General features: G+C 32.2%; 1 protein-coding gene across 1 annotated transcript in view; it reads right to left on the reverse strand.

Moving 5' to 3' along the window:
- Positions 1–17,216, reverse strand: part of HDX (highly divergent homeobox) — a 122,615-nt gene that overhangs the window by 89,286 nt on the left and 16,113 nt on the right. Inside the window, exons 2-3 of the mRNA XM_010949745.3 lie at positions 7,201–7,347; positions 1,074–2,192 (exon numbers count right to left, since the gene is read on the reverse strand). Of these exons, the coding sequence (XP_010948047.1) occupies positions 1,074–2,192; positions 7,201–7,347 (1,266 nt within the window). The remainder of the gene's footprint in view (positions 1–1,073; positions 2,193–7,200; positions 7,348–17,216) is intronic.

Here is a 17,216-nt window from a genome sequence, read left to right on the forward strand (position 1 = left end):
AAAGAGCAAACACAGAAAAATGAGAAGATTCTCAATAAGAATAACTACTAATGATGATGATGGCATACTCTTCTATTAGAGGTAGGTACCAGAAGGATACTTCCTATATTCTTCTATTGCTTTTCATTTTGAAGCAGGGAGCTATAAGATAAAGGGAGTTAAGAAAAGTTGTTTTCTTATATTGGTTGAGAGCAGCCTGGAAGCATCTTAAATCCAGATAAAATTTAAATACTGCAGTTGAACAAATTAAAGGGTCTAGCCAGTAGCATGGAAAAATGGCAAACATTGATGCCCTGCTATTCTAATTCGCTGAAGCAGATTTTTCAAAGAGAAGCTCTATGGTCTTAAGAGATGTTCTGAGGTAGGTTTATACCTCACTGCTGAAATTATTTGAAGCATATCTAAACAACTGAATATGTGAAACAATAAAGAAACTATGCCAATTTTTTGCATAGGTCTAAAACTGTTTTCTTACTTTGAATACATCTCTTTCCTATAAACATTTTTAAAGACAATTTGATTACTGTTGCACTTAACGTTTTAATAAAGCATTTACCTTTAGAAAAAGCAGTTGGCTGAGTCATTGTAGGCTCTGACTTCTCAACCACTGTCACCTAGAGAATTGATTGACCTGCCTACCTATGTACCCAAGGAAAGTACCAGTCATCTAGTGACATATCCCCAAACTGCAAGTAAAAATCATCACAGGAATAATCCATGTTCAATAAGATGAGTCTAGCCAATTTAGTCCTATTTTAGTGATGGGAAATGACATGCTTCTCACAAGGCTATTATTTCCTGAACAAAATCATTTTAAATGTCAGGAGAAAACTGCCACGTTATAAAAATGATTATATTCCATGGAAAAAAACTCACCATTTTAAAATGTGACAAAGAAAGCACAAGATTCTTTAAAGAGTTGACTCCAAACCATCACTTTGAAGCAAACAAATATCAAATTACTTCAATATATGAGTGAAATGATCTAGGTCTCATGTCTAATTGGATACCAACACAGTTTTTGACACAAAATAAACTTTAAAAAATCTTTATAAAATAAACTTACATATTACCTGGTAATTGTTTTGGTTTTGTGATAACCTCAATTGGTTTGATGATGCAAAGTGTGAAGAAAAATTACTTCGTGATGGATTTGTATTACTGTACATTGTAGTAGATGCTGTGTGTAGTGAGGTCCGTGGTGTCAAATGGTATTCTCTGTTTTGATACAGTACATTGTCTGACAAGTCTCTAATATTCACCATTTGTGAATTTGGCATACTTCTTCCTGGTCTGGGCAAAGCTGTACTTTGGTTCTCAGCTCGAAGGGAAGTGCCACTTTCATAAAATCTTGAGTAGCTTGGAATCTGTGCTCCCATCAATGCCAACTCTTCCTCTCTGGCATACTCATCATCAGCATCTCCAGTCTCCATAGCAATGGACAAACAAGTTCCTTCTGTTGAACTAGGGGGCTTCTGTGGGGCATTTCCTCCCAGAATTCTCTGGGGGTAATCACTAACTGCCAATGAAAATACTTCATGGATTTCCAAGTTTTGTGTTCTGCAGTAAGGGTCTCTAATAGATGGCTTTTGTCCACATAAGTTATGTGATGCTAGACCTGTGTGCTCAGGTTTATATGATCTTTGAATTCCGACTGGTTCAATTTTGCAAGGTCGGTGGCACACAGATGGCTTTTGAGGTACCGTCATCTCAGAGGCTTGTATTGAAGAGCTTCCATAGTTTTTCTTTGTGTGATTGTATACCGAGCTTCCAGCATTTAGCACACTTGTCTGTCTTGACAAAATAATTGTTTTTTCACCTAAAAGCAGAGAGGCATTTTTACAGTGTGCTACTTGTCTTTGAACAGGAATGTGCAACTGAAACTCAGTATCATTCTTACTGGCTGTTTTCTGAATAGGGATTTTATGTGCTTCTGTAATTTGTGTATTTATATGTTTGGTTGTCCCTTGCCTACTTGATGAACTGGCTGGACTGTATATACCAGTTACAATGACATCATTATTGGGAGATGTCCAAGAAGACTGTTGACCTGAGGGTGGAGCAATATTAACCACATTTCTGACTGCAGTGTCTGGAGCTGCCAAAGAAGTACCAGAAACAGTTCCTGTTGTTGCTGCTCCGGATTCAGAATTCTTACTACTCATTTTTCTTCTCTTATTGCCAACCCACGTCTGGAAGGATAAAAATGACATTATAGAAAAGTTTTTAACAAAAAACCAAGAAAAATAAATTTCTATGTGATAAACTGCATTCCCATTTGTCATAGAATCAAGATCTACACAAATTTAAAATAAAACAAAAGAAAAATAACTAAAGTATAAGGTCAGATATGATCAGGGACTGACACTTAATAAGTATCTAGGATCTCTGATAAAAGAATTGTATTATTATTCCTCTCCTCCTCAAAACCCATCTAATTAATCTGTAGCAAGAACCCTAAAATGTTTATATTCCTTGGCCTAGTAAATTCACTTCTGGGAATTTATCTTAAAAGCAATCCTAGATGTATACAAAGTTCATATGCAAAGACGTTCAACATATATTTATGTATAATAGTGAAAAATTGGAAGCATACTAGAGGTAGGATATTTAATGACATTGGAAATGCTCATAGTATTATGAAACAAATACACACTAGAAATCTTCAAGTTTAACAACTTCTGTTCTATGAACATAATTTGGTTAATTTAATACTGCTATATATTTAGATTACTTTTAGAAACATTCACTATTATAAATCATACTTCAATACACATCAGGGATGTGCATGCCATCTTTGTTCTACTGGTCCATTAGAATGCCACATTAGAAAGAAAACTGCTGGGCTTTTTGATATTTTTAAAGTACCCCCCAATGTACAAGAGGTCTGGTTTCCCCACACCCTCACCAACACTTTGCATTATCTTTTAGTTGTCTCTAATAGCCCAGGAGTTAAGAAAAGGTATATAATTGCTGTTCTGATTTGAATTTCTATGGTTACTATATTATTTTGATAGAGTTGCTTACCCAAAATGAATTTTTATATTGGAGTATTTGTCTTTTTAAACTGATTTATAAGAGCAATTTTCTACTAGAGATTGCAACACTTTGTCACAAGTTGAAAATATTTTTCCCTGTTTGTCATTAATTTATGGTAGTTATTTTCTTCTTTATGCTTTTCTCTACTTACCAAATTTTATGCAGTGAATATGTATTACTTTTATAAACAAAAAATTAATAAAAATAATACCAGTGCTTGGCATTTAAGACTTGATTATAAAATATGTACTTTTATATAAGTAATTTATTTTAATAATCTTAGCAGTATTACACTGAATCATGATTCTTCTTAAAATACACAATAAGAAACATTATGTTCCATAAAATGATTAGTAAACTTTACAGTTATTTCAAAAGGCCTACCATATTTTAAACTACCAAAACACATTAATCTATTAAGAATTTTAAAAAATAAATAAGTGAAACATTAAATGAACTAGCCTTGCATAAACATGGTGCAGAGTGTATCTGGTCACCTTTTGTGTGATGTGTTTTTGAAGACCAAATAAATTATCCAATTTTCAACGTATATTTACATTCTATACAACATTAATGTTATTGTAGTGCTATAAATAAAAGCCAACATGTATTGAATCTCCATTGTGTGTTCTTATATATATATATTAGCTCTTTTGCTAGATATTATTTTTCTAATTGTATAAATGAAGAAACTGAGGTGCAGAAATATTAAGTAGCTTGTGGAAGGATATCCTGCCAGCTAGTGGCAGAGCGAGGAATCAAAACCAATTTTACTTGACCTCAGAGCACATTCTCCTTCCACTATGATGAGAAACTCCTGAAATGGAGTTGGCCATCTCTGTTGGTCATTTTACTCTTGTAATTAGTACTTCTGTAATGAAGAAAATGTTCCAGAAACTGAAATGTCCCATTTTGCTTCACATGAGGCTGTGGGAATTTAAAACTCCCTCTGATTTAGTTTTACTAAACATCAGAGGTGAGAATTTCAAGCAGAGGGACAAGAGAAGAAGACAGGAGAGAAAAACTAAAAGGCTTTAAAGTATACACACAAGAGAAATATTTTAAAAGAAATGTTTGGGGATAAATATAATTTCAATGTATGGTTTGAAAATGTGAATATTATAAATATTCAAAATAAGTTACTATGTTATAGCTTTTCAAATATGAAAAATATATGTGGGAAGCATGATGCATTTGTTCATAATTTTTACAAAAACATATAAGCATTATATTTTAAAACTTTCAATGGGAAAGCAGTGAATTGGTAAAATTTGAACTCAAGAACTATTACATCTGGAGGGCAGTTCTGGGCAAGATTTCTAAGAAAACAATCTACCAAGTTCTCATTACAATACCTTCCTTAATTTTAAGAGTGATCTTAGTGCATTGCAAATTTACGACTTATATAGTTTCATAGGTCATATATATACATATATATAGTTACTTATATAGTTTACCAGATATTTGTATCATGTGCCCATTAAAAAGTAAAATACAGAATATCACATGCATATGAAACTCAGCTATCTAACAACCTCACTTGTTGAGAATGTAGCCATTGTAGATGTCATTAAATCCATGTACTTTATTGAAAGAACTATCTTTGACCTTAAAGCTCACTTTCTCTTATTTTACACACAATTTAACCAAATCTGGTTTCCTAAAATATAATAAACTAGAAATAAAAAAAATAGGAGAGGTATTGGTAATAGAGACTGTTGTTGGAGGCACCTTGATAGCACCAAAACTAAGAATGTCCATTAAATATTGCTCACTAAAAAGGAGAAGAAAGGAAAAGTGTGATAATCAATGTAAGAAATCATTAAATAGTCTGGGGTTATTTAGTAAAGGAGAAAATCACCCCATTTACTTTACCATGTTGTGAGTATTATTATTTTATAGCAAGTACAATAATTGATTTGCATAGTAAAATTCTGAGTCTAAAGGAAAGGTTCAATTATTTTCAATAATCTCTATTGAAGTAAAGTAGGAAATTATACACTTAAGAAATATTTTACATTAAAATGTTGAAAATGAAAATTCATTACCTGAAGGTTCCCAATAACTGAATTAAATTTTACTAAGTCATTTAGTTACACAATCCAGAATTTACCAATGCTTATAGGATATAAATAGTTCTCATTCCAAATGTTTCATTGGTGTGAGAGAAAAAAATGGATCAAACAAAATTGATATGATGAGAATTTAATAAAACGATACTACATAGAAAAAGAAAGAAAATAAATTTGAGTCACCAGTCCTTGGTGTCCATAAAATTATTTTTCAGTTCTTTCTTAGAAATTTAAAGTATCCAAACTTCTTTTCCTTTTTCTATACCTCCTTCTTTGCTTTCCTGTTCCTCTACCCCACTATATTTTTTTGCATGGATGTTTTAAGCTTTTAAGTTCTTTCTACATTAGGATCAAGTTCTTGTACAGTGGAATTTAAGTTCTTTTGATAAAAAAAACACAACAAGTAGTATATTAAAATATTAAAGGAAGATATCTTTCAAGTAGAACATATAGACCTAGCAAAATATCCAGCAGGGGAGGTTGTGGAATAATAAGTCTATAAACAACTCCCTTCTCCTCTGGCTGGAAAAGCTACCAAATCTGTCCTGAAATTTAGATGAGGAAGATTGAACTTCTCTAGAATTTACACTCTCCTAGAGCAGAGAGAATGAATATGTTTTACACAATTCTTTATAACTTAGGAAACATTTTACTTGTAAGCTTACAGTCCATGAGTTTATTTTTTTCCTTTCCATTATTTGTTACAGATTTCACACCATTTGGAGCATAAATATAGACATTTATATTTCAACGCTCTCAATATTCAAGTACAATCAAGTAAGTTATTAAGGGGAAAATTCCAATAGCAAATTCGAAATATGGAAGGTCACAGTCCACAAAGCAGCTGCCTAAGAAGATGTTTCATTTTAAAGTAATGGTAAAAATAAAAGAAAAAAATAAAGAAGTTGCTGCAGAAAATAAAAACGAGTTTGTACTTATAAAATGGAACTATCATCAACTTGAAATATTACACATTTAAAAGTACTTTTTCTAAGGCAATTAATTTTTTTTTCTCTGAGATTTTCTAAAGGTACCTCAAGTAGGGAATTTAGCGCTATCAATAAGAGATACTTCTAGTTCTTACACAAATCTGAGTATGATGGTTGATCTCGGCAAACAAGAAACAGATATCCTGGCTATTTCCCCCATAGAACTGGTGGCATAATTTCCTACTTGAAGGTGAATATATCCTTCAGTCTTTAAGAAATAGATTTCCCCCAACATTATTTTGGTCAAGAGATTTTTATATTTAGGGTCTTTGAAAGTTCCTCAAAGAGAAAAATAAACAGAAATCCTCTCTCTTACCAAATTAGCCTAATGAATGACAAGACTGAGAAAGCTGCTAATCTTTGAATCTCTAAGGTTTCATGCCAGGAAGATTTGTAGCATGTTTAGACAAACATGGAAGGACTTAATGCACTCAATAAAATCTGTGACTAGTTCTTTTAGATTTCTTTCTTGCCTCCTCTCTATCACCTTCTCATTGCCTTTCCCAAATGTGTAGCAGCTCTGATTTTTCAGCTGAATAACTATGGCTGTGATAAAGGAAATTTTCCTCTCTCTCAGGATTTCTTGTCCCTTACTTGCTGACCCATTAAAGTGGATACATTTTACTTAGAAGGAGGAAGAAGTATTCACAAAAAGACTAGGTTTTCCTAAAAAGACAAAAATACTAAACTCATAAATGTCTGATGAAAAAAATTCAAACACAGTAAGAAAATATGCTAAGTCCCTTGGTAAATGCCTGTTTTACTGATATCAATTTGGAAGATTATATCTAGATTAATTCTAGATTTAAATAAAGCACAAAATCTACAACTAATCCTAAAGGTACTCATTAGTTTAAAGGACTGAGATTTTTTTAAAGATATATTTAAAATGCAAAAGTTTTAGTGCTTTCAAGGTTTTTATAGAAATAAATACAGACTAAATGATTAGCTCTTTATTAAAAAACAGTATTTTTATACCAAGTAAATGAAGCTATTTATAAAGTTACTGACTTCATACCCTGATAGTTTTTCTCATATTAAGCAATTATCACTTGTAATAAAAAGCTATAAATTCAAAAGTTTAAGACCTCAATACTTACCCTGACTACACTGAAGTCCAGCTTAGTCTCCTGTGCACACTGTAATATGAGCTGGAAGCAATTTTTACTTTGATTTGTCATTCCATTTTCATAATAACGCTGTAAAATCCTTTGTTGTTCTACAGTAAATACAGAACGTAGATTCATCTAAAAATAAAAGAAGATACTCTGAAAATTGGAATAAAAATTGGGTATGTGTAGAATTTGCATGTTTTTGTTTTTTGATACAATTTCAATGCTTCCAAGCTGCAAGATTTCTTTAAGTGAAATAATCCCAGTAATGGGCAATAGTTTGTGTGCTAAAGGGAGACAGGTTCTTACTGAAAATAATGCATAATGTGAACAACACTTATTGAATTTGTTCAGAAAAAGCACCAACTTTGAAGTTAAAAAAGATAAAGACAAAAGCCCTTATCTGGCTAGTGTCAGTGCATGGGGAAAAATAGTTTCTTTCGCTGAAATAAATATTTATGGCTAGTAAAGCCAGAGATGGTGGTATGGTGGTAGCCAAACGTGGTCAATTATCAACAGGGACACTCACTGTTCTTTGTCAAGCAAGGCATCTGGCATATGTCTTACAGTCAGAAGCTGTGCTCTGGAACAAAAGGGTGCTTTTATTTTTTTCTTTTTTATGGGATAAAGGGGTTCATTTTATATATTAAATGAAAACCTCTCTTTAAAGCTTAAAAATAAACAGGAAGGTTTAGTGACTGTGAAAATGTATGTGCTTTAGGCAATACTAACCAAATAATCATTTTAATAACTGTTGTACGTAAATCAATAGTACATTTTACTAAAAATAAACCATGTAAACACTATGTATTTTTAATTGACACCTTCATAATTAGACAAGAGAAATTTTAAAAACCTTTATCATTCCAGCCAATTGATTAGATGTTTAATATTAAGGGAAAACAACTCTGTGAATCTCACAAATAAAAGGCAGGTCAACCTTTTCATAAAAGAGATGAATTCTAGGAGTACGTCTTATAAAGAAGAACTCTTGTAATTAGATTAAGGAAATTTCAGGTTCCTGTTAAAAGTTGTCACACTGAAACTGTTATTCCTAAAAGTTGACAGACAGAAAAATAAACCTTTTCTAAGGAATTAATCTCTTCAAAATCAGGAAAACAGCAACAACAAAAAAACATAAGCTAAACCGAACAGAAATCATTCTAGTATACTGGGTATGGAAACAACCAAGTACACTGGCACGGAAATAAAAAATAATTTCCCTTTTTAGAATATTTTGAGCAATAAAGCAGTCTCATAAAGAAAGTAAAGACAATCATACACCCATCCACTGCAATCTGCACACCTAACTTTTTTTCTTGCACATTCAAGCATCTTCCTATTTAATGTTAAGAGATCTGATAGGAAAGTTCCTCCCTGGAATATTCAGAAACAAGTAACTCCACTTTATGAAGGGGATCTCATTCAAGTACACCAATGTGGAAGTATAAACCTCTTATCTGCAATCTGACCAAATATTCAAGGATGTTTGGGCCAGAGGGTAGGGGTGGTATTCGTCAAAGAAATATTACTATCATGTCTGCCAGCTTTCAGAGCAATTTGGGGTTCCTTTTCCCAAATGGTTCAGCTACAGTCAGGAGAGAAGCCAGAAGATGGAGGTTAAATACTTGAAATACCTCATCTGGTGTAGATTAAGAAGCAAGGTACTTTGGAATGAGATCTGAGGAGGTTGATAAACTTAAATTCACTAATACATAATCAGGGTAATGGTTCTGATCCTTCTCAGCAGGGCTGTAATTTCTACAGAAAGCCTAAAGTTCACAATATGGGTGATCCCCAAGTGTCCTGATATCTGCCCTAATAATGTAGGAATGTCATCATATGGTATTTTTCTTTCTCTTTCTGGCTTACTTAACTTAGAATGACATTCTTCAGGAGCATCCATGTTCCTGCAAATGGCGTTATGTTGTCGGTTTTTATGGCTGAGTAGTATTCCATTGTATAAATATACCACCACTTCTTTATCCAGTCATCTGTGGATGGACATTTAGGCTGTCTCCATGTCTTTGCTATTGTAAATAGTGCTGCTATGAACATTGGGGTACATGTATGTTTTCGAATTAGAGTTCCCTCTGGATATATGCCCAGGAGTGGGATTGCTGGATCATATAGTAAGTCTATTTTTAGTTTTTTTGAGGAATCTCCATACTGTTTTCCACAGTGGTTGCACCAAACTGTGTTCCCACCAACAGTGTAGGAGGGTTCCCTTTTCTCCACAGCCTCTCCAGCATTTATTGTTTTCAGACTTTTGAATGATGGCCATTCTGACTGGTGTAAGGTGATACCTCATTGTAGTTTTGATTTGCATTTCTCTGATAATGAGCAATATTAAGCATTCTTTTTCATGTGCTTTTGGCCATTTGTGTCTTTAAAGGCACAGCAGGTCCTTCCCCCTGATACCAATAGCCAACTATAGATGATGAACACTAAACAGATTTATAGAGTCAACAACCCTGACAATAGACAATGGTGTGACCCTTTTAGGTTTTCCCTTAAATTCAGTAGCAGCAGTAGCAGCAGGAAGGCCCTTTGCTCAAGAGATCTACTAGTTTACTTTCAAATTACAGGAAGTTAATTTTTTACCATAACAACTAGATAAACCCTTATAAGCAAAATAACTTGTCATTATCCTCACCTCCCTTAGTTACCTTGGTCTATGGAGTAGCAAGTTATTGAATGACTACACAGCCAAAGTTACTACCATTTGCACAAAAATCAGGAAAAGCGTTAAGAACTTTCATTTTAAAAGTTTGATTGTTATTTATGTGAAAGATAAAATGACAATCCATTGGTTTCATGGAAATTGAGGCCCACTGGTTGGGGTAGGGAGGGTAACTGAATTAGAGAATTAAATACTGAAATAAGTCATTTAGCTTTACCTCATAATTTCCTGATTTAATACTCTTTGCATTGTACCAGTCACTCAGCACATGCCATCCCATAGGAATATGACCTGTTTCCTACTCTCAGCTCCATAGCAGGCTTGGGTAAATCACTTAGTTCCTATGAGCATACATTTCCTAGTTTGTAAAATTCTGGATTATATGGGTTGTTTTACTTACCAGTCTGAGTTGTTACAAATAATTTAGGGTATATGAACAACTCATTTTTTAAAAAATTTAAAACATGTTACAATGGTAACGTGTTTATATTATTAAGGATAACTAGGTCCTTCAATTTATCTATCATATTCAGATATGGGATTTCTTAGGTTGCTGTCAGCTTTAGGATTTGGTGTTTTAATGAAAACCTTGAGCCACTGGAAACAGATTAAATTGTGCTCAGTAAGTTCGATTCAAACAAGCAGAGCAATGAGTAAAATATTTTAGATGTATTGCTTCAGAAGTACTTGAAAAATACAGCTTTGAAGAATGACTACCTTCTTAGGAGTTCCAGATAGATAAGCTATATTTTCACGTTAGAATATTTCAGATAAATTCCTGTGTAATACTGTTCTTATATATTTGATGTCATACTTAAAACTAGCTCTAATAATGTCCTAATTATGTCTTAACTGGCCAAATGATTTGAAAAGTACCAAAAATTTTTACTCACAAGTACTCATTCTTGGAAATTTCAATTTTTAAAATGAGATGAATCCTTAAGATAATCACTTACAAACAGAATACATTGCTTCTAACATTCAAATTTTGAATTTTGTGTAAGCCATTGATTTTTGTTTGTTTGCTCATTTACGAAGAGTTGAGCTTAGATTAATGTAACACCTTGAATATCTTTATCTTGACCAACTTGTCTTTATTAACATTGTCCTTTTTATCCATTATTACTATTCATTTTTAAATTTACAAACAGGAAAACTCACTGTTTTTGGTGTACGGATTTATGAGTTAAAACAATTATATATAGCCATGAAACCACCATCACAATTAAGACATTGAACAGTTTTATCACTCCCAAAAAATCCCTTATGCTGTTTCTTTATGCTTAATCTCTTCAGCCACCCAGCCCTTGGCAATCACTAACCCATTCCTATAGTTTTGACTTTTACAGAATGCCATATAAATGAAATAATAAAGTATGTATTTCTTCTGAGACTAACTTCTTTAATTTAGCATAATGTGTTTGACCTTTTAGGGTCCATTGTATATTCTGGATACAAGTCCCCTATTAGCAATATGATCTGCAAATATTTTCTCCCCATTTGTGGCTTGTCTTATTTTATTCACAGTGTATTCAACAGAGAAGTTTTTATTTATTTTTTTCACTTTTTAAAAATTTGTATTCTTTTTCATTGAAGTATAGTCAGTTTACAATATTGGAGAAATCTTTTAATTTTGATGAAGCCCAATTTAACACTGCTCTTTAGTTTTATGAATTGTGATTTTAGTGTCATATTTAAGAAAACTTTGTCTAGCACAAGGTCACAGAAACTTTTTCTTATGTTTCTTCTAGTAGCTTTGTATTTGTGCATTTCTCATTTAAGTTTAGGATCCATTTGGAGTTAAATTTTTGTCTAAGATGTGAAGTACAAGTCAAATTTTATGGCTTTTTTCCATATGGATATCCAATTGTTCCAGCATTATTAATTAAAAAAATTTGGATTGAATTGTTTTCACCTTTGTTTAAAAATCAACTGACCATGTATATATGCCCCTATTTCTGGACACTCTTTTCTGTTCCATTGGTCTATGTGTCAATTCTTTCATTAAAACCATACTGTCATAACTAATGTAGCTTTATAGTGAATCTTGAATCAGAAAGTGAGTCCTGTAACACTGTTGTACTTTTAAAAATCAGTTTACCTATTCTACATACTTTATACTCTCATGTAAATTTTGGAATCAGTTTGTTGATACCCACAAAAAGTCCTGCTGGGGTTATGTGTGGGATTGGACTGAATCCATAAATCAGTTTAGGGACAACTGATATGTCTTCCAATTCATGAATATGAGATATATCTTTTTAATTATTTAAATGTTGTTTGATTTCTTAGAGTTTTTCAGTTTTCAGCATACAGATTCAGTACATAGTCTGTTAAATTTATACCTGTGTATTTCTTGTGTGTGGATTTTGGGGAGAGTGGTTATTGTAAATGGTATTTTTTAAACCATGGTAACTATAGTTAATAATAACGTACTGTGTATTTGAAATTTGCTAAGAGAGTAGATCTTAAGTGCTCTCACTACATCAAAAATAAAAAAGAATTATGTGAGGTGACGGATATATGAATTACCTTGATTGCACTAATCATTTCATAATATATTTATAGGAAACCATCACATTGTACACCTTAAATATATGTAATTTTTATTTATAAATTATATCTCAATAGAGTTGGAATTAAATTTTTTTTCTGATTGTTCATTGCTAGTATATCAACATGCAATTGATTTTGGTATATTGACTTCGCTAAACTCATTTATTGGTTCCAGGAGCTTTTTTGCTGATTGTTTGGTATTTTCTAAACAATTATGTCATCCACAAACAGAGAAAGGCTTATTCTTTTCCAATATGTATGCCTTTTATTTCTTTATCTGGCCTCATTGCCCTGGCTAGTACCTAGGGTATAATGTTTAAATAAGAGCTGTGAGAGTGGACATTCCTTCCTTGTTCTCAATTTTAGAGGAAAGGCATTCAGTCTTTCATCAAGTGTTGTGTCAGCTGTAGATTTTTCATATGCTTTACCAGGTTAAAGAAGTTCCCTTTTATTTCTATTAAACTGAGAGTTTTCATTATTGCTACTATCAGTATCATCATCATGAATGAATATTGAGCTTTGTCAAGTGAGTTTTCCTGCATCTACTGAGTTAATTGTACAGATTTTGTTCTTTAAACTTTTGATATGGCTAAATATACTGATTGATTGTCAAATGTTGAGCCAGCCTTCTGTTCCTAGAATGAACACCACTTAACAGTGATGTATTGTTTTTGTTTTTTTTTATTGAAGTTTAGTCACTTTACAATGTTGTGTCAACTTTTGGTGTACAGTGTAATAGTTCAGACATACATATACATACATATATTTCTTTTCATATAGTTTTTCATTATAGGTTACTACAAGATATTGGATATAGTTCCCTGTGCTATACTGTATTAACTTACTGTTTATCTATTTTATATATAGTAGTTAGTATTTGCAAATATCAAGCCCCCAATTTATCACTTCCCACCTCCTTCCCCCTGGTAACCATAAGTTTGTTTTCTATATCTATTGTTTGTTTTATATGTTGATTTCACTTGCAAATATTTTGTTGAAAATGTTTGAGTCTGCATTCATGACAGATATTTATCTGTGATTTTCTTTTCTTGTATGTGGTTTAGTACAGGGTAATGAGTTTGGAACTGTTCCTTCTACTTATATGTTATGGAAGACATTACACAGAATTATCATTTTTTCATCAAATCTTTGTTAGAAATCACCAGTGAAACCATCTGAGCATGGAATTTTCTTTGTTGGAAAGTTTTAAGCTATGCATTACATTTCTATGTTATTCGGTTTATTTTTTTATACTATTTCTTTTATACTAAGTTTGAGCAGTTTGTATCTTTCAAAGAATTGGTCCATTTTATCTAAGCTGATGAACTTAAAGGTGTAAAGTTTCTTATACTCTTTCCTTATTACTCATTTAATGTCTACAGGGTCTATTATGATGTACTTTTTCCTTCTAAATATTGGCAATTTGCTACTTCTCTTTTGTCTTGATCATTTTGACAAGAGGCCTATCACCTTTATTGATCTTCTAAAATAATTAGCTTTTCATTGTTTCATTGACGTTTGCTTATCGTTTATCTGTCTTCACTTACATTTATTTCTGCTCTTATCTTTACTATTCCCTTCACTCTGCTTTATTTGGACTTAATTTGCTCTTCTTTTTTCTAGTTTCTTTAGATGGGAACTTAGATTATTGATCTTTGACCTTTCTTCTTTTCCAAATATAAGCAATTAATGCTATAAATTTACTTCTAAGTACTGTGTTAGTTGCATTCTACAAATTTTGATAGGCTGTATTTTTTAACAGCCTTATTGAGGTGTAACTGATATACAAAGAGCTGCACATATTTAATTTCTACATTTTGATGAGTTGGCCTTATGCAAAAACCAGTGATACCATCACCATAATCAAAGTAATCAACATATCCAACACCTCCCAGAGTATCCTTGTGTCCCATTGTTTGTTCTGTAGTAAGAACACTTAACATGAGATCTACCCTGTTAATAAATTTTGAAGTGCACAATACTGTATTGTTAATTATTGGCATTATGTTGTACAACAGATCTCTAGAACTTATACATTTAGCATAACTGAAACTATATACCCATTGAATAACAACGTCTCATTTCCCTCACACTCCATCCCTGGCAACCACCATTGCATTCTCTGCTTCTGCTTGATTATTTTAGATACCTCATATAAGTGCAATCATGTGGTATTTGTCCTGTGACTAGTTTAATTCACTTAGAATAATGTCCTCTGGTTCATCCATGTTGTTGAAAACAGCAGGATTTCTTTCTCTTTAAAGACTAAATAATATCCCAGTGTATGTATATATTACATTTTCTTTATTCATCTGTCAATGGACACTTGGTTATTTCCATACTGTGGCTATTGTGAATAATGCTGCAATGTACACGGGCATGCAGATATCTCTTAAAGATCCTGATTTCAATACTTTGCATATAGTTGTCCCTTATATCTGTGGGAATTGGTTCCAGGACCCCCCACCCACCCACAGATACCAAAATCCAAGGATGTTCAAGCCCATAACTGTCAGCCCTCTGTATCCACATATTTGTGAGTTCCATATCTGCAAAAACAAAGGGCTGACTGCACCCAGAAGTGGGATTGCTGAATCATATGGTAGTTCTATTTTTAACCTTTTTGAGGAATCTCCATACTATTTGCCATAGCTTCTGAACATTAATTTACATTCCCACCACCAATGTACAGGGGTTCCAATTTCTCCACAGCCTTGCCAACACTTGTTATCTTTTTTTTTAACAAGTGTGAACATCAAACACCAAAAAATCAACTCAAAATAGACTAAAGACTTAAACATAAAACTTCAAACTGTAAAACTCCTAGATGAAAACATAGGGAAAAAGCCTCTGGACATTGGTCTTGGCAATTATTTCTTAGATATATCACCAAAAGAACAGGCAACAAAAGCAAAAACAGACAAGTGAAGCTATGTCGTACTAAAAGTATTCTGCAAAGCAAAGGATAAACAACAAAATGAAACAGCAACCTACAGAAAGAAAGAAAACATTTGAAACCATATGTCTGATAAAGGTTAATTTCCAGAATATATATAAGTCCTAAAACTCAATAGAAAAATAACTAATTATTCAATTAAAAATGGGCAAAGGGCTTGAACAAGCATTTATCTGAAGAAGACATACAAATGGTCAACAGGTATTTGAAAGATGCTCAACATCATTAATTATCAGGGAAATGCAAACCAAAACTATGTGACATAGGGTATATTTTCATTGTCATTCAGTTCAAAATATCTTTAATTTTCCCTTATTGTTTAATTTAAAATATTTAAGTATTTTCCGTATATCTCTGTTATTGATTTCTAGTTTAGTTGTGCTTATGATTAGAGAATATATTTTTTATGATTTCAACTGTTTTAAAATTTTTGAAGTTTGTTTTATGGCCCAGACAGAATATGGCTTCTTTTAAAGAATGTTCCATGCACACTTGAAATGAATGTATATTTTGGCTGTTGTTGGGTAGATAGTTCTAAAAATGTCAATTAGATAATGTTGGTTAGTAGTGTTGTTCAGATCTATATCCTTACTGATTTTCTGACTACTTGTTCTATCAATTACTGAAAGAGGAATGATAAAGTTCCCAAGTATAATTGTGGACTTGTCCATTTCTATTTTTAATTGTATCAGTTTTGCTTTGTGTATTTTGAAGATCGGTTGTTAGGGATATACAAAACTAACTAGCAAACATTGTTCCATCTTTTTGGTGTATTGATACTTTATTCATTATGTAATACCTCCTCTTTATTGCTCATACAAATCCTTGTTCTACATTCTAATTTGTCTGAAACTAATAAATATACTTCAGCTTTGTTTTGAATACTCTGTCACAGTATGCAATTTTTTATCATTTCCCTTTAACTTATGTCTTTATATATAAAGTAGGTTTCTGATTTACAGATGGGCTTTAAAAATCCATTATTACAATATATATTTTAATTAGAGTGTTTAGATCACTTACATTTAATGTAATTACTAATATAGATGGATTAGCCATACCATTTTATTAGTTGTTTTCTGTTTGCCACTCTGACTTTTTGTTCTTCTGTTCCCCTTTTCCAACTTCTTTTTTTATTATTTGAAAATGTTTTTGGAGTGTTTTAATTCATTGGTTTTTGGACTACACTTCTTTGCATATTCTGAAGTGGTTTTTCCACTGACTTTGGTCTCCATGATTTGTTATGAGAAAACCATTATCATTTTCAAATCTTTGTTTTCCTATATATATTGTTTTTCTCCAGCTGTTTTTAGCACTGTGTCTTTGGTTGATTATGTTTCTGGGCATGATTTTCTTTGAGTTTAACTTGTTTCAAAGGATCTTAAATCTGCAAATTTTTATCTTTCAATATGGTTTTCAGCTATTATTTCTTCAAATATATTTTTTTCTACACCAATCTATTTCCTGTCCTTTTGGAACTTCAATGACATGAATACCATTTGATATCATTCTAAGGTTCTGTTCTTACCTTTTTTTCCTCTCTTGGTTAGATTGAGTAATTTCTCATGATTTATCTTAAAGTTCATTGACTATTTTCATTGGCATCACCATTTTGTTATTGAGTCCATATGGTGACTTAAAATTTTTTTTCATATATTTAATTTCTCAGATCCAAAATTTTCATTTTCTAGTTCTTACAGTTCCCTGGCTGGGAGCTATACTTGGACAAAAGCCTCAACAGAAAATGAGGAAAAAATATGAGAATCATCCACCCATATATGGTCACTTCTCCATATCCTGACTATCCCC

This window comes from Camelus bactrianus, chromosome X, assembly GCF_048773025.1.
Source record: "Camelus bactrianus isolate YW-2024 breed Bactrian camel chromosome X, ASM4877302v1, whole genome shotgun sequence".
NCBI classification, from domain to species: Eukaryota; Metazoa; Chordata; class Mammalia; order Artiodactyla; family Camelidae; genus Camelus; species Camelus bactrianus.